The 16,613-nt window shown below is 45.9% G+C and overlaps 1 protein-coding gene across 1 annotated transcript in view; it reads right to left on the reverse strand.

Annotated features, from left to right (window-relative positions):
• Window positions 1–15,834, reverse strand: part of MDGA1 (MAM domain containing glycosylphosphatidylinositol anchor 1) — a 145,409-nt gene extending 129,575 nt beyond the window's left edge. Inside the window, exon 1 of the mRNA XM_005145328.2 lies at window positions 15,708–15,834. Within this exon, the coding sequence (XP_005145385.2) occupies window positions 15,708–15,834 (127 nt within the window). The remainder of the gene's footprint in view (window positions 1–15,707) is intronic.
• Window positions 15,835–16,613: the final 779 nt, after the last annotated feature.

A 16,613-nucleotide genomic window follows, 5' to 3' on the forward strand; every position in this document is an offset into this window, starting at 1 on the left:
GTAAATGCAGGAGCAGAGACTGTTAGTGTGGCTACAGAAGCAGTCCTGCCTCACACACTGGCCTGGAGAGACCCAAGAGCTGGACTTGGAACCCAAACTCCCAGGTCCCCTGTGACCACCAGGCTAGGTTCTCACCCAGGTGAGGTGATACACTTAATGTCAAACCTGTGTGAACTGCACAACATTGACGGGAAAGGAGGGACACCGACGCAGCAGAAAAGTCCATCTGCTCTGGTTAGCAGGGTAATCTGAACTCATTATGCCTAGGTCTTTCTCACATATTTCTCCAACAGTAATTTCTCCAGTCTGGCTACATTTGACAGAAAGAGCCTAGACCCACAGCAACTTTGGAGGCTTGTACGGACTCACACAGCTTCACCCCATACAAGGTAGTTTGAAAATAAAATTCAAAGCAGCAGAGGCAGGGAAAAGACTTACAGCACTGCTCAGACCCTTACATCTTCCACACAAAGACAGCCACCACAAACTAGCCATGAACACAGGAGGTGGAGAAGGACAGAAAGCTGCCATGCAAGGCACTACCCCTCAGCTGCAAGGGAAGCTTCCATTCCTCACTCAGCTGCCGTGTGCCACCAGTCTGTTCCTAACTCATTAGAAGTCATCCGTCCAGATTACAATTAGGAGAGTTAAACTGAAAATATCAACCCTCCCAAAGAGTGACCAGTTACAAGCACAGCTGGTCAAGCCACACACACAAACACCATGAGGCAGATAGATGGCTCCAGCAAGAGAAAGGAACACAGGCAGAGCACTCTGCTGTGCCGAGCTCTTCAATCACCATTCCTTCAGCAGGTGATAAAGCTTCTCTGTGCTTCTCCAGAAGCTTTCAAAAGCTTTGTGGAAGAGGGTCAGGAAAATACCCTTTGCCAGCACCACGCCTGCTACTTAATCTTATTCATACAAAAAGATCAAACCAAGGTTCCAGCTGCCTTTTGCTACAGCTCAGTATAAAGGTATCGCTGGCAGCATTTCAATGCTGGTTGGTTTTCCCTTGCTGATGCTTCAGCGGTAGGAATTGCCATTGTATTTGGATATTTTGCATGCAGGGAAGCAGGAAAGAAGGGCTTTCTTCAGTTGCAGAGCTATTTCAGGATTTTGTTGACATACTCATTTTATGTGCAAAAGCATACAGACTTCCTTTGCAAAGCCCCGTCTCACGAAGCCAGTATGTGTATTTAAACTAAGTGATAATGTACCCCTTTAATACAGCTTTTATTGTTCAAACAAATATTATTTTAAGCAAAGTAAATTCAGGAACAATTCTGAAGTAAAATAACAGGAACTGAGGAAAGAGAGGAGGCAGAGGGGAAGATGGCTGGAACAATGGAACAACGGCTCCCCATCACGATGTCCTTATATCCAGAGCCAAGTGAGATGCTGAACACTAGCTCTATTTATGTCCTTTCCTTCTAGCTGTACTTTTTATGGCCATCAGAAAAGTTGGGGAATAAGTATAGGTGACAAGGGTGAAAAGATTCTAACCAGTGTAATGCAATTAAGCACAAAAAGGAAAAATACCTCTTATCCCAGCACAACAATCCTGCAGGAAAGCACAGGATGAGGAGAAGGGAAAGAAACTCAAACAACTCTTGCCAGCTACCTCCACTTCACTTCAAAACAGCAAGTCACAAGAGCAACAAGCCTGCAATCTCTAGGAAAGGATACTCAAGTAGGGTCACAGAGCAGAGAAAACAGCCAAAAGCTGCTGGGTAGGAAAAACTTTTCCATATTAAGTAGACCTATGCGGAGGCATAACTTGCTGAGACTTAGGCTAAAGCTGAAGTATAATCAGAATTATCCCATTCTGCAATAATCACAAGCGTAATCCGAACACTCCAGAATGATGGGTTTTGAAACCAAAGTGCCCAGACCCTTTTCAAGCAAAAGAAACAAGGAATCCACCATCTCAGAGAGCGGATACAAAAATCCAGTGACTACACAGCTTGGCCTCTCTTGCAGCGCATTACCCATCTAAGCCCATGTCTCAAGGCACTGCACTCTGGCTGTACAAAACAAGCATGCTTTATGAAGAGAGTTCACACTCAAGGATTTTCTGTGCTTTGATGACAGATCTGCTGTCAGGGGCTCCCTGAGACAGTGGCAGCAGCTCAGTGACCACAGCAACCAGCCATCAATGAGAAGATGCTCATCAATGCATCAAAGTAGAAACTGCCACAAAGCTAAAAATGTCTCAAGTCAAAATTTAATGGAGTTGGGTGGGGGGTGAGATTCAGATGGTAGTGAATCCCTGTGAACTGCCAAGACAGGACGCAACAGGAAAACCGAGATTGCCTGTCTATGCCCTCCCTTTTCACATCCAGATGCAAACACCTCCTGAAATTGCCAGCTTCACCTTTAGAACATCTGTTTGAGGCAGATAAATGGCACCACCTTTTATTTGCACAAGCAGAAGGCCGGGAGAAACTGGCATTTTCCTGAAGTTTTAAGGCTCAAAAAAAAAACAAACAAACAAACCAACCCACAACACAACCAAACAGACCTGGCTTACATTGAAGCCTTTAAAAAAAAGTCATAAAGGAAGACTGACAGCAACAGGATCCAAGCCATTATGAACAGCATTTCAGGCCAGCATTTTTACCAGAGCAACAGCTCAATTGGATTTAACTCCCTTGCCTTAGAATTAAAATGCTATCTACATGAGTAGCAGAGCAGAGCCAACAATTGTAGCCAGGAAAGTGAATCCTCTAAGATTTTTTCCACAACCTGCTTCTAACTTCTGTTTTCCTGGAGGATCTGGAAGAGCACAACCATTCCTCCTGGCCAGAGAGTAACAGAGGCTGGAGTCAGAGTCTGGCCAGCGGCTTTTATTGGTGAATCACAGGTGTAACAGCTGCCTGCTCATAGCACTGTAGCTGCATTGCTTCCTTCTGGGCTGGCAAGCAAAGAGTCATCTTGTCTCAGCAAGGCAAACAGGTGTGACAAGGCACATGCAAGGAATAAGAGTTTTTATCAACAAAAATCCAATCAGCCCAATATGCCCCAAAACCTAATTACACTGGATAACTGGATCAGACAAAAAGGGAGAAGTAATATACAGGAAAATGCAGAAGAGTTAGTTTGGCAAATTAACCCCTTAGTTATGAGCTATCACCCTTTTCACACCACCGTGGGGTGCGGGCTCCAGCCTTGGTATTATGTACAACTGTTTCCACACAGACTACAGAAATGCTCACAGAGCATCCAGGACCTTAAAAAGAATGTATAGGAGTATATATGCAAATCCTCCTGTTTCTTCCAACAGGGGTGCTAAGACTATCCCCCTTTTACATGACCCTGGAATTGCAGCTAACACCCTTGGAGATGTGCAATCCTGTTCAGGCAAGGCTTCTGCCTGGTGTGGATGGCTGTTCTCACTTGCACTTCCAATCCCTCATTTTCAACAGCAACAATGTCATGGGTATTATCATGAGGCCAATGAAAGAGAGAAATATTCTCACTCCTAGAATTTACACACCATCAACAGCATCAATTTCTTTTCTTTCTTTTTCTTTTTTTAAATCTAGCAATAGCTAGACACATTTCTTTCTCATTTCCCTGTCTACCTCGCCAAGCATATCACAGATCCTAGTACTTTTTAGCACCTTCCCCTGCTTCCTCCTTCTGCAAAGCTTTTATTTAGGCATTACGAGCAAAAAGCTCATATAGTGTTTTCCTCCCCCCACCCTCCTCACTTACTACTTCCTCTAGACTTGCTTTGAGACAATCAAATGCAATTCTTAAATTAAAATCCTGTATTAAGAATTAGCTCTGCTGGATCTTTTCTGCACACTGTTCTGTGCAAGAAAAGAAAGTTTGCAATGCCGTGATACAGGGTTTGCTCCTCATTTTTCTGTATTGCTCTTTTAAGTGTCTGTACAAAATGCCCTGCTGACCTATCTGAATCTGAGTGATAAGCAGCTGATCTACTGTGTTTTACTCATGTCTCTTATCTAAAACCATCTCCTTAAGCAAGCCATATGCTGCAAGCATGCTTTGAAATGTCTCCATAATAATCTGAGAAGCAGAACTGTTTGTCAAATAGCGCACACACTACTGCTGGCCACTTGGAATAACCATCAGCCACAAGTAGGTACATATGCTCATTGTGATCTGCAAAAATCAGCATGGCATCTCTGCCAAGGCTTAGCAAATGCCAAAGTGGTTTCTAGTTTCGATAACTACCATTCACTTTGGCTAATCCTTCCTTTACATGGAGTTTTAAGTGTGACTGCCAGGCACGAATATGTAACAAACTGCTCCTTTCAATTTGTTGTGGTGATATTCATGCCTTTCACCCAACATCCCAAAAATGAAAGATTTATTGTATTAATCATGCACATCATAGTGAACAGTCACTCTCTACTCTCAATTGCATTTTTCTGATGGAATAAAGATGAAAGTCCTGAGCTGCTTATTATTTGACCAGCCAGAAACAAAACTATTATTGTGCTATTTTAACCAAAGCTGAAACTTTGTTTCTATGGATAATGTCTTCAGATGCAGCTAACACGGTTCAGGAGCTTGACTATCCCATTTTGAAAAACAATATAAAAACTTAACCACAGCTACATGCAGGGCTTGTCTACACACGGAGTTATTCAGGAAAAGCCTTTCAAAATTCAAAATTAAAGTTTCATTCTAGACCTGTTGTCTAGAGGCAATCTTTCACCACAATAAACTGCATTAAGCCAGCTTGCATTCCTGCATTGCAAGTTATGCTTGCCTGAAGGATGCCACAGAGTGAGAACAACCCCAGCATACATCTTGCTACAGTTCACAACTACTGACTTGCAGCAGCTAAGTTGCTGCAGCTCTCTGACTTCAAAACTGCACCCCACAATAAGCCACCTGCTGGATTTATAGGTTCACTACCCAGTTGCATAGCCAAGGTTGAGCGTATCTGTGTTGCCATCCAAAAGCAAATGTGAACATGGTGTAGGTGCCCCACAACTTCTCAAGGAGTTGAGGGCAGGATGTTGCTGCCAGGTGACCCCGGGTCAGGGGGATGAGCACACAAAGCTCGCTTGGGATGTTACACAAATTGATTGGAACACAGGTCAGGCTGAGCTCCATGCCGTTACAGATGTGCTGCAATCAAAACAGCTAATTTAAAGCTAGCTCAACAGTGCACCCACAAGTTACAGTTCTACTTTTGTGTAGGCATAATGTACATGCACCTTAGTCAATTTATTTGCAAAAATGTTCCCCTAATCCCACTGTCTGATAGCATTGGAAAGTTCCTGTATTGTTATCCAGTTTCCAAGTATTCCTTATTTGTAGCAGTACCAGGAATAGCAAGGTGCCATCTTTCACTATACCTTAAAATAGGGATCTTCCCGACCTGCAGCTAACAGCACTGCCCAGTCCCAAGACCGCTGCCAGAGATACGGTGGTCATCTTAGTCAGCAATTATTTCGATGTCTGATCAAGATAATCCCCTTCTCAAACACGTTTGTGAATTTTAAATGCTCTAAATACGAATGAAATCTCTCTCTTACAAAAATAATTAAAAACAAAAAAGTAATCACTGACATCAATTCCTTTCAGCCTTCATTAGCATTTGGGAAACAAACACTTGAGATTTCTTCCTATCTTCAGACTTGTAAGAAAAACAGGAATATGGTTTAGCACATACTTAAAATAACAAAACGTGTTGGAATATTCAGAATTTTCTTTTGCTTCTTCAAAAGCTGTGTTCTGCTCTGATATCCAGCCTTATTTTAGAGCCACAGCTCCACCCTAGTGATCATAACTTCCTCTGTCCCAGACACTTTCCCTCATCATGTACCTATGATATGGCTCCCTGCTTCCCCCCCTGCCTTATCCCAAATCTCTGCTCCTTCATGGCAAACACAGAGTTTTTGTTCTTTCCTTGGGTACCAGCAATAGTAATTTCCATTCATGACAACAGCTTTTCATGGTAAGAAACACTATTTCTTTGATCAAGTGCAAAATAATTTAAATTGTTGTAGAATGAGTCAGCTGATTCAGGAACTAACCTGGTCCAACACCTCCCTCACAGCAGCTTTTCAAGGCACCCGCAGATTCACACAGAAAATCCATGTACGTACCCATGATTGAAAGATTTTTCTTTCTCTCCCAGTGTTGTACAGTTAAGGCTCAACTTCTAGAAGACCTCCATTTATTTTATGCCCCAAAATAAATCCTAACCTGTGAGCAAAGATCAGCTAAATTAATAGTGAAAGATAAAATATCGTTTTGTTTTCTTATTTAAAAAAGCTTGATTATGAGATAAAGGGATCAGAGCCTCTTTTCAGTGGCTTATTGCTTCCTACTGAGGACGCATTTACCTTGGATCTGTCAGCAACAGGGATTGCGCTTCACACCAACTGCACTTTACCAGAGAGAAAAGGATGGTTAAAACTTTGCTGATGTTCGATTCTCCATTCTGCCACAGGCAAATCACTTAATCTCCATCTCATTTGCCCACATGCAGAGTGGAATAGCCGTAGGCAACAGAGGCACTGTAAGGGTGGAAGTTCATAGATACTGCAGTGATGGGAATCACATAAACCCACAACAGATCATACTTATGCACTCCAAGAGGGATTTTCGGGGTCTTACAACTGCAGTGGAAATGCCCCAGACCAGTTTTCTTAACACCACAACTGGATTCACTTGAGTGGCAGGATAGTTCATTCTCCCAAACTGGCTCTTGCTGCTCAGGTTACTTTTATGAGCATCCATTCCTCACATTTCACTATTCTGAGGGATGGTCTAAGAATAAGCTGACTATTAAGCTTAGCAAGAAGCAGTAACTCTTCACTCTACACATGCCCTTTTTCCAATGTGCAAGGCAGAAAACAAGCACCAGAACGTGAAACAACATTTGCAGGCAAAAGCCATTTTGCCACATTTCTCAAACATCTGTCTGAATCACCTATTTTCCTTTTTATTTCATCACAAAGGCACACAAGAGATGCACGAGATTCCCATCCACATTTATTTTAAAACAATTTAAGCCACTTAGTGAAGGACCATTTCCTTCTGAAACAGAAGCAGCAATGACAAGCAGCTACTCTTGTGTAAATGTTCACTTGCAGACATCCTAAAGCCTTTCTCACAGCTTGACTTCAGCTTTCAATGTTATGTCAGTTCTTCTTTAGGCAACATTTGCTAGTTTGTCTTTAGAAACTGCTGTTCTTACTGCACCTTGGTCAATTGCTATCCTCACCCTGCCATAATTTCCATTTACACAAACACAACAAAAGTATCTGTGTGCCATTCATACTACACTACCACGCGTACAGGAGAGAAACCGCAAGCCAGCACACCACAGCCAGATTTTTTTAGTTACATCAATGATATCTCCCCTATGAAAGCTAAAGCAAAGGAATAAGAGCCAATACCATGTCCATGAGTGATTTGCAGTGTAAGAATACAAGAGGCTGGCCAGATCGATAAAAGCTGCTTGAGATCCTTGCTCACCACCTTGCTGCACACTCACTCCGGAGGTCTGCAGCCTAGCACAGAGCTGTGACTTGCTCACAGAGCAGCCCTGATGACTCCAACTCCCGGGGTCACTCCAGCATTACAGCTGTCCCCAGTAGTCCTACCTTATTTGCAACTACTGAAATACACAACTATGTCTACACTGCTGCTCATTACTAGCATGATATTAAGAACACAGAGTGCTTTACAGAAGTGTACGAAGGGAGCATCCTTCTCACAGGAGTTAAACATTAGTAGACATGAAGATTTTGGGAATACAGTCATATACTACTGTAAGCATTTTGTCTAGTCTAGAAGAACAAGTAAAAAATGTAAAGAACTAATGATTTACAATCAGCTGTCTCTCTCTAGCTCCCTGGTTAACTTCAGGCATCTGCCTTTGCCAGCCATGGCCAAGGGTATGTGGGCACTAAAACTAAAGATATTAGTAGTCAGAAGCTGACCTGGGACACAGCACAGCCAATATGCTGGTGCAAAGAGCTACCTGTAGGCAGCCACAGTGCTCAGAAGACAATGCTGCATTTAGATGGGACCTCTAAGTCATAGTTTTCTAGAGCCAAAGCACCAGCATCAATCAAATACCTCTGCTACCTCACAGAGCAAGGAATATCTGTCACAGTGCTAATGCCCTCACCTGAACACTCTAGAGACCCTGACAACCTTGCCATCTTCTTTTCTCCTCTTGCAAGAGCCAAAGCTAAGAGTGAGGGTCCCTCTTCCCTCATATCTGTTCAGATTCTTGTAAAGCCTTTAAACCCACTTTTTCCTTTTGAGAACCAAAACCAGCCAAACAAAAATACCCAAAGAATCCCAAACCAACCACCACACAGGTATGTGAAGAAAAACAGAAATGGAGACTACAGGTGAAAGCTAATTGAGGACTGAAGAGACCTGCACTCACTTTATTGTATGGTCTTTTATGGGAAACAGACAACAAACAGCTTCTAGAAGGAAAGGACAGCACTGTCCTAACTCCACAAGAGTATTACAAAGGGGGGAAAGGAAAACCAAAAGGATAAGTAAATAATAAGAAAGTAAAAAGATCCTGAACTGCTTAGGTGCAACATGACAGAGCTTCGGATCATAAAACAAGCCAGTGGAAGATGCAGAGCAGCATGCAAGCAGCCAGTACTAAAAACCTGGGAGAAGCAGCAGCTCACTCCCGGGTGCCCACTCCCGCAAACTTCACCCCTGCTCCCACTCTCTGGAAGGCGCTGGAAGCACGGACACGCGGGTTTCCCGAAGCCCACCAAGGGGGCTCCGGACGAGAGGCGCTGCCCACGGAGGACGCTTGGCGCTGACCAGACCCACCGCCCCACGCGTGTCCGGCTCCCACGGCGGACACCCTCCGCCCCGGGGACAGGTCGGTGCAACGCCTCCCTCTGCCGGGCAGCGGCGGAGCGGCACGGCCCGGCCCCTCCACCCAGATGTGCCCACAGCTGGAGGGGAGCCCGTAGGCAGGACGGCGGAGGACGGGCGGCTTCGCTGGCCTTTCCCTTGGGCGGGAGGGAAAGCACGAGTCTCCTGCAGCTGGCGCGCTGTGCCGTCAAGGGAAGAAGCTGGGAGACAAGCCTGCCTTCCCGACACAGGACATGGAAAAATCTCAGCCTCGCAGCAAACCCTGTCACTGCTAACCTGTTGGCAACAGCCCTCCTCTGACTTTTGTTGAGCCAAGCTGATGCCCGAAGATCTCTTTCCTGGCTCCACCTCTCGAGTTCTTGTCTACCTCTTCAAAGGAGGTTTTTTTTTTTTTATTGTCGGCTCCACGGGTTATCACACATTTAATTACTTCTTTTAAACACTAAGCAAGTGCTTGGCTATGAAACCCAAACTTCTGTTGCTCCTTCAACCTCTTTTCCCTAACTAAGGAACAGAGTAAAGCATTTCTCTTTCCAAAGCAAGTAGTTTGGATCCTAACATGGGCACAGAGACCTGAAATACATGCATTCCCCTCTCCTACTTCTCACAGCACATCACTCTCTGATGGATGCTGGAGGTCCTGCCAGACCTGCAAGCTGCTATGCAGAATCCATGCTGTATCCCTTTGATTCACCCATAAGCTGTGGGGACATTGGCACATTTTCCCCTTCTAAATTTCAACCCGTGCAACACCAACAGACAATGATTGGCAAAAGGTGGCTGGGACATGGATATTTGCTATGTTTACCTTGACTGCTTGAGAGCAGAAATGATCTCAAAAGTCTTAATAGTCTGAGCCTGCATAAGACCTGAGTTCGTAGCCTGAAGAAAACCACATTGTATTACCAGATGTGGGTACCCACAGCATCTCTGAGAACAAACCAACAGTCTTCACTGCCTATTGCCTTGAAGGTTCATCTCCACAGCAAAATACAGCCCCCTCTGAGGACACAATTCAGCAACCCCAATGCCCCAGTAAATATTAACATCTCACATACCCTCATGAAAACTTCACCAGAGAACTGTCTCTCCAGAGAACCAGTTGACCCTGGGACTTGGGTTATGCTGACTGAAGATGACTGTTGCAGGTGAGGCTCAGGACATTTCTATAAACAAAGAAACACCCTCCAACAGAAGCAGTCTCAAAAAAGAAGGCTCAGGAGGGGACACCTCATCACCATGTTCCCGTATTTAACAGGTGGCAACAAAGAAAATAGAGACTCGATTTTTACAAAGAGTGACATGGAAAAGACAAGGGGGAACAGGCACAGGTATTCCTCGTGAGATTACTACTGGACACAAGAGGAAACTTTTTCACAGTGACAACAATCAGCCACTGGAATAATCTCCCCAGGGAAGTGGTGGATTCCCCAACACCAGACACTTTTAAGATTTGGCTGGAAAAGGTGCTGGGACATATACTTTAGGTCATGCTTTGCTTAGACAGGTTTGACAAGATGATGCTTGAGGACCCTGTTCCTATCTGATACTGTATGATTCAGCTTTTCATCTCTCTATATATTGCTTTTGCCAGCATATTGGCATTGGGTAAACACAATTTTTCCCCGAGCCCCAAGTCTGCCCTCTTCATAATAACCCATAGCCATGCAGGCAAGACTCTTACCCATAGACTGTGCTTAATGAACCAAGAGAGCATGGTGTGTGTGGAGGGAGGGACTGGAAGCCTGCAATTGCACTATTCAAGCAAGCAGAATAGCAGCAACTCCAATAAAAACACAGGCAAAATAGTGGGGCTTCTGGCTGATGTGAAGTGTCACAAGATCTCTGAGTTACCAGCATGGAAGTCACTTTGTCTTGTTACTTAAAAATAAGAACAGCAGCCTCAGCAGCATAGCATCGCTTACTGCCACTGCTGAATTGCTTATTTGACTACTGAACCTCCAAGGCCACCTTCTGCTGTGTCTTCCACTTACTGGGAGCCACTTGCTGTATCTTCCTTCCCTCTCTCAAACTCATCTGAAATACATATATATATATATATATTTCAAAAACAAAAAAAAAAGTTCATGCCTGACACAGTGATAATTTTAAAAGCTATGCTGCTCATGTCAAATTATTCAACATCTGTCTTCATGTTCCCACAAAAATTAGCATAGGATGGTGGTTTCTGATGACACCTATAGTGAAATATTTTGACTTCTACCAACAAGTTGCAAACAACCTGTCAAGAGGATAATGTCAGTTTTCTAGAACTGCATATTAAAGCCAATTGAGGGCTTATCTGGTGTGTGAAGCTACTGACCTGACCTAAAAACAGAGGCTTGAGTGTCACGGGAGGGTGAATCTGATACACTACAGCTGGAGAACAGCAAAGCATTCTGAAGCACAGGATTGCACAGATTTAATGCCTCGACCTTAGAGAGCTGCTGAAGGGCTATGCAAATCTTGAACTGACCCAATCCTTTGGTGAGACTTTCTCTAGCCGTCCAGTTACAAAACTCATTCCTGTAACCAAAAGGCTACAGCCTAAACTACCACAGATTTAAGGGCTGGACAACAAGAGGAAATGGCTGCGCACAAAGGATATATATATATATATATATATATATATATATATACACACACATGTATATATATATAGTTTGGAGGACCACTGTGCTCATGCATCACATTTTTCAAACAGAATCAGCCAAGAAGTGGCTCACAGGAACCAGCTCCATCACAAGCTTAGCCAGCAATCTGCTCACCCATTTCTGAAGGCACAGGTGGTACACTGGGATAACACAAGAGAGCTGAAGAGCTTCAGGTCTGGACTCCTGTTCCAACTGGTAAAACAGCTAGAGGCAGCAGCAGGGGGGAGGGACTGATCCAGGTCACCAGCTCAAGGTTAACATCAGTGTGTCTGTGCCCCCAGAAACTGGCCGCAAGACAGGCACAGACACAGGTTGCAAGAGGAGAGTGCAAGGCACTTCATTGAAAACTCTAGGAAAAGAGGTTTACTTTACAGGTAAAAGGAGCAGAAAACAAATCGTGTCACATGAACGCGAAGTGAAAAAGTGCAGATGTTTATGGCCTAAACCCAGGTTATGTTTTACCATGACACTCCTTCATCGCAGACGCAAGAGAACATTCTTTCACTAGATCTTTTGGCTGCCTGTAATGACACTTCAGGAGTGATTCAGTGTGGTGGTGTCTCTTTAAAGAGAGAGCTTTACTGGGTCATTTATTCCCCACCTCAGAGGCTAGGGCAAGATTACTCTGTGAAAGCTTCCCCCCCCCTCCCCAGCCAGTTCCCAGCGCCTGAAGCAATGCAGCCCATCTAGCCCCTCTGATCACAGTGCCAGCCAGCTTTCCCTGCTGCCCCGCCTAAACCTCCTTTATTCCATCACCTCGCTGTAGCCCTTCATCACACATTGTGATGACCATTCCCAAAATGCCTTTTTCACAAGTGAATTATGAGAGTCACAGACAAAACATCCGAGGCTTATTTAGCCTGAAAGGCCACTGCTGAGCAGCTGGACTGTGCTAGCTGCAAGACAACCCAGACATGTTAATTATAATCTACACATGGAGTAAGCAAAGCAACAGCTCTGTGACAGAGCTATGCATACCCTGAATTCTGCAAGGCCAACTAGACATACTCCTCCCTTTGGACACCACCCTTCCACCCCCCCTTCCCCCCCTTTATAGTTTTTACAGTCTTTCACTCCAAGGCTGAAAGGGCAAATCCTCTTTCTCCTTACTTCTTCTTCCCTCCCCCCAAATTCTGACATTTCCTAAAGATCTGTTCAGCTTGCTCCTCATCCTGACCAGCAGCATTAACACACCAGGTCTGGAAGGCACACACAGTTTGGGAAACAGTGTACCACAAAAGGCCAGTAAAAAACTGTTTCTTAGCAGTCTGCTGAACTGCCTTCCCTATCAGGCCAGCCTTGTCTCGCTGCAACCAACAAGGCTGAAAGGATGGTATCAGCTGTGAGAAGAGGGTTTCAGACACACTTCAGTCATTACAACAAATGCCTATTTATCTAACAAGCCTCTCCAGGTAGCAGCAAAAAGCACCTTGACTCCTAATTAAATTGCACCTCCATTGCAAATACTCCTTTCCCAGAAACCCCCTTACACACATTTTATTTATACCATTCATCTCAATAAACCTCTCCAACAACTCCACTGTCCTAGACAGAGGTCTTTTGTGCACATCCATGTGGGTGTATTATTTAAAGGGTACATCAAATGGGTAGTTTATCTTTTTTAATCTGATTTAATCTCATCAGATTTACTAAAGTAAAATATATTTATAGAACCATATAGATGCCTCTCCCCATCTCCATAAATAAATATTCAAAAGCAGAAGAACAGATCTAAAACATGATACTCAAGTTCCTGTCATTTCTACCTTAAGTGCCACATGATACCAACATTCACAACACTGAACACTTCAGTAAAGCTTAAAGCTATGGCGAGAGACTAACATTTAGGACAAACCAAAGTGGAGGGGGTAGAAGGACTAGTTTCTAATCCTGCTTTATTTATCCTTGCAAATAAAACAGTATCAATCTGGCTCTGCTCAAGCCATCAATAACAGCAATCTTGCACCCAAACAAAGAGCACTGGTTGCACAAGGCATGAAATTTGTGCAGAGCAGTGGACTGAAGGCAGGATTGGGGAAGACAATATGAAAACTATTAGTCACCACAGAAGTTGCAGTGTGCTGATTCCACAAGACTGCTCTGGGCTGCACTCAGCCACAGTTGCTTGTTAAGGCTTCTGATGGTCTCAATAGTTTGAATAGGTAAGGGAGGGGAGAGGAAAGGAAAGAAGGGACTAGGTTTCTCCTTTGTGTAGTTAAATAGGAGAATAGATAGAAATAGTGTACCATTTTGGCTTAAAAGGATGCTTTCCTCTTAGTGCATGTCTATATCTGTGCTTTCTTTTGTATACAGCTTCTCCAATCTCTTTCTGAGAGAAAAAGACAAAAACATTAGTAAGTTATTCTGAAGATCTAATTTAGCAGCAACTCTATCAAATGCAAGCTCACTGAAGTGGATGAAAAAACACAAGAGGCAACCTTCTAAAGCACATTTAAACAAAACCAAGTTTAAGCTCTGTCCCCCTGGCTGCGATGCTGAGCAGAGACCATTCTACAGCAAGTGACAGCTACTCACCAGCGAGTACACTAAAACACAATAACAGAAGTTCAAGCTAGAAGGAGATTACGTGTTTTAAAGGATTAAATAACCTGCCCTGACCAGGCTTCTTTACCACAAACTCATTCTACTTCTCATCTTTCCAGCCTTCAGAGGGTCCTAAAATTTTCCTCTGGACATGCAGACTGGGAGAAAATCCATATACTGAGAGGAAGGAACAACAAAAATAAAATAAAGAAGCTAAACACCCTCTATTTAAAATGGTTATTTTACAAAACGGACCCAAAATCAAACTAACATCCCAGTCCTCAAGGAGAAAGGAGGAATTGTTTCCATTAAAGAAATACATCATTAAAAAGTGACCTACAAAGACTTACCCATAGTCAGTGAGACTGAACTGATCTTTGCCAGAGCTCACACAAGAGACTGGCTGCGTGCTGTTAGAAAAGAGGGAGCGGGGGGGCTGGATTCTCTCACTGGGGTCTCTCTTTAGAGCTCAGAGAGCTTGGCTCGTTAGAGGCAGAGGCATGCCTTCCAGAAGGACTTTACAGCAACGCACAACTGAGTTGTAAGCCAAGATAAAGCCGGCTTGTTATAAGAGGCAAGTCTTGTGGGTTGCTTTTATTTATTTTTTCCCAGTGTATTGGAAATGCAGATCTTGTAAAGCAAGAATCAAGAGAGGGCTGGCAGAGGGAAGGGGGGGCTGTGCGGCTGGCTAAAGTGAATCCCGGCTGTTCTCTCCACACAGGGCTTGTGCTCAGCGGGGGACAGGGTGCCGTCCCCAGCCTCTGCTGCCCCTGAGGGGCTGTGGAAGCTAACCTCTCATGGCGGGGGGAGGGGGGAGGACCTTCGAGGTTGCTATTTGCCACCCCGCCTGCAAGCAAGGAGAGGAAATAAACACCATTGCAATAGTAATAATAATGATGATGATAACAGAAAAAAGCCAAGCAGCTCGACATCAGCTCTGGCACAGCCCAGCACCCCCAACACACAATCACAATCTGAAGAAGAAAATAGGTAGCAAAGTTCAACAGGGTGCAAAAGCAGCCTCAGCCCTCGCACCCGGGGAGGGAAGGGAGCCCGGAGGGGGTCGCCGTGAGGCGGGCGGGAGGAGCTGAGCCAGCCCCACCGAGCCAGGCAGACCCTGGCGACTGGGCTAGCGGGCTGCCCCGGCCGCAAAGGAGACCCCAGGCACCAAGCCTCGGCGAGGCATCGGCGGCCGCCCTTCGCTGTGCTTCCCCGTACGGTGCTCGGGCAAGGCAGAAAGCCCACAAGGGCTGCGCAGGGAGGGGATACACAGGCCCCCCCCCGCCCCAAAGAAACTACAACTCGGAGTGCTCCCAGCGCCGCGCCGCCGCGTTCCGCACAGCATCAGCGAGGCGTCCACAGGGGACAGGGCCGGGCCCGGGGGTCGTTGCCGCCCGCGGCAGCTCTCTCATGCCCGGCTCCCGGCGCGACACCTCGGCCGGCTCCTACACCAGCGGTGCCAGGGGTTACAGAGAGAAATCATGAAGTGACTACAGGCGCTGGAAGCCTTATTGCTGCATGAATCTCTCCGCTCGGGCTGCGACGAGCTTCGCCGGCATCATTTACTTTCTCCTGCAGGTGCTTTTTAACTTTGATCCCACCGCCGTTGTCTGAGCCCTCACCTCCCCAAACAGCGACCGCGACAGCGTCTCTTACCGTAAACCCCTTGTCCCCTGCTGTACACCGGCACCAGAGACAGGAATAAAACCCAGATCATCTCCATCTTCAAGGCAGAGCCTTCATCGCCGACGAAGAAAAGCAGCCAAAACAGCCCTGGCAGCATCCGGCGGGGGAGAGAGAAGCAGACGAAAGCCTCCCGGAACGCCACCCCATGCGCCCGGCTTTGCGCCGGGCAGCGGCGCCCCTCGGGCAGAGGGAGGGACGGGGAGGAACCCCCCGAACTCCCCCACCGGGGCCGCCTGAGGATGGAATTTAAAAAAAAAAAAAAAAAAAGGAAGGAAAATAAAAAGAAAATAAGGAAAATAAAAAAAAAAAAGGAGGGAGGGAGCGAGGGAAGGAGGCAGAGAGGAGGGCAGGAAAGCGGGGCGCTGCTTCCCACTTCCCCTCGCCAGGTTCTCGAGGGTCTCCAGGAAAACGGGCAGCCGCACCCGCCCGCAGGGGCCTCGGAGAAGCCAGCCCAGGGCACCAGGGAGGAGAGGGGCCCGGCTGCCTCCGGCCCCTGCGGGAAAAGGGGGTTCTTTGTTCGGTGGGAGCCGCCAAGCGCTGCCCGAAGTGCTGCCAACTGGGGCCAACTTGGGAGAGTCCTCAGCCTTCCTCCTCCGACAAGGCTCTGGCCGCAGCCCCAAGAGCAAACGGGGAGAGGGAGGTGGAGAAAAAGGGGGGGAAGGAAGGGTGGGGGTAGGAGCCAGTTGCTGAAAGGCGGAGGGAGAGGTAGGTGATGCTCTCTCCTATTTTCCTGATCTTCTGGGGAGGGGATTGTTGTAATTAATCAAATCCAGGAAGGATTTTTTTTTCTTTTAGAGAGGCTCCCAAGAGCTTCCCCAGCTGCACTGCATCGCCCCAGCCAACCTGAAGGGAGAAGCAAGCGGGGAGCAGCCAGAG

The sequence above is a fragment of the Melopsittacus undulatus genome, chromosome 3 (assembly GCF_012275295.1).
Source record: "Melopsittacus undulatus isolate bMelUnd1 chromosome 3, bMelUnd1.mat.Z, whole genome shotgun sequence".
Taxonomy (NCBI): Eukaryota; Metazoa; Chordata; class Aves; order Psittaciformes; family Psittaculidae; genus Melopsittacus; species Melopsittacus undulatus.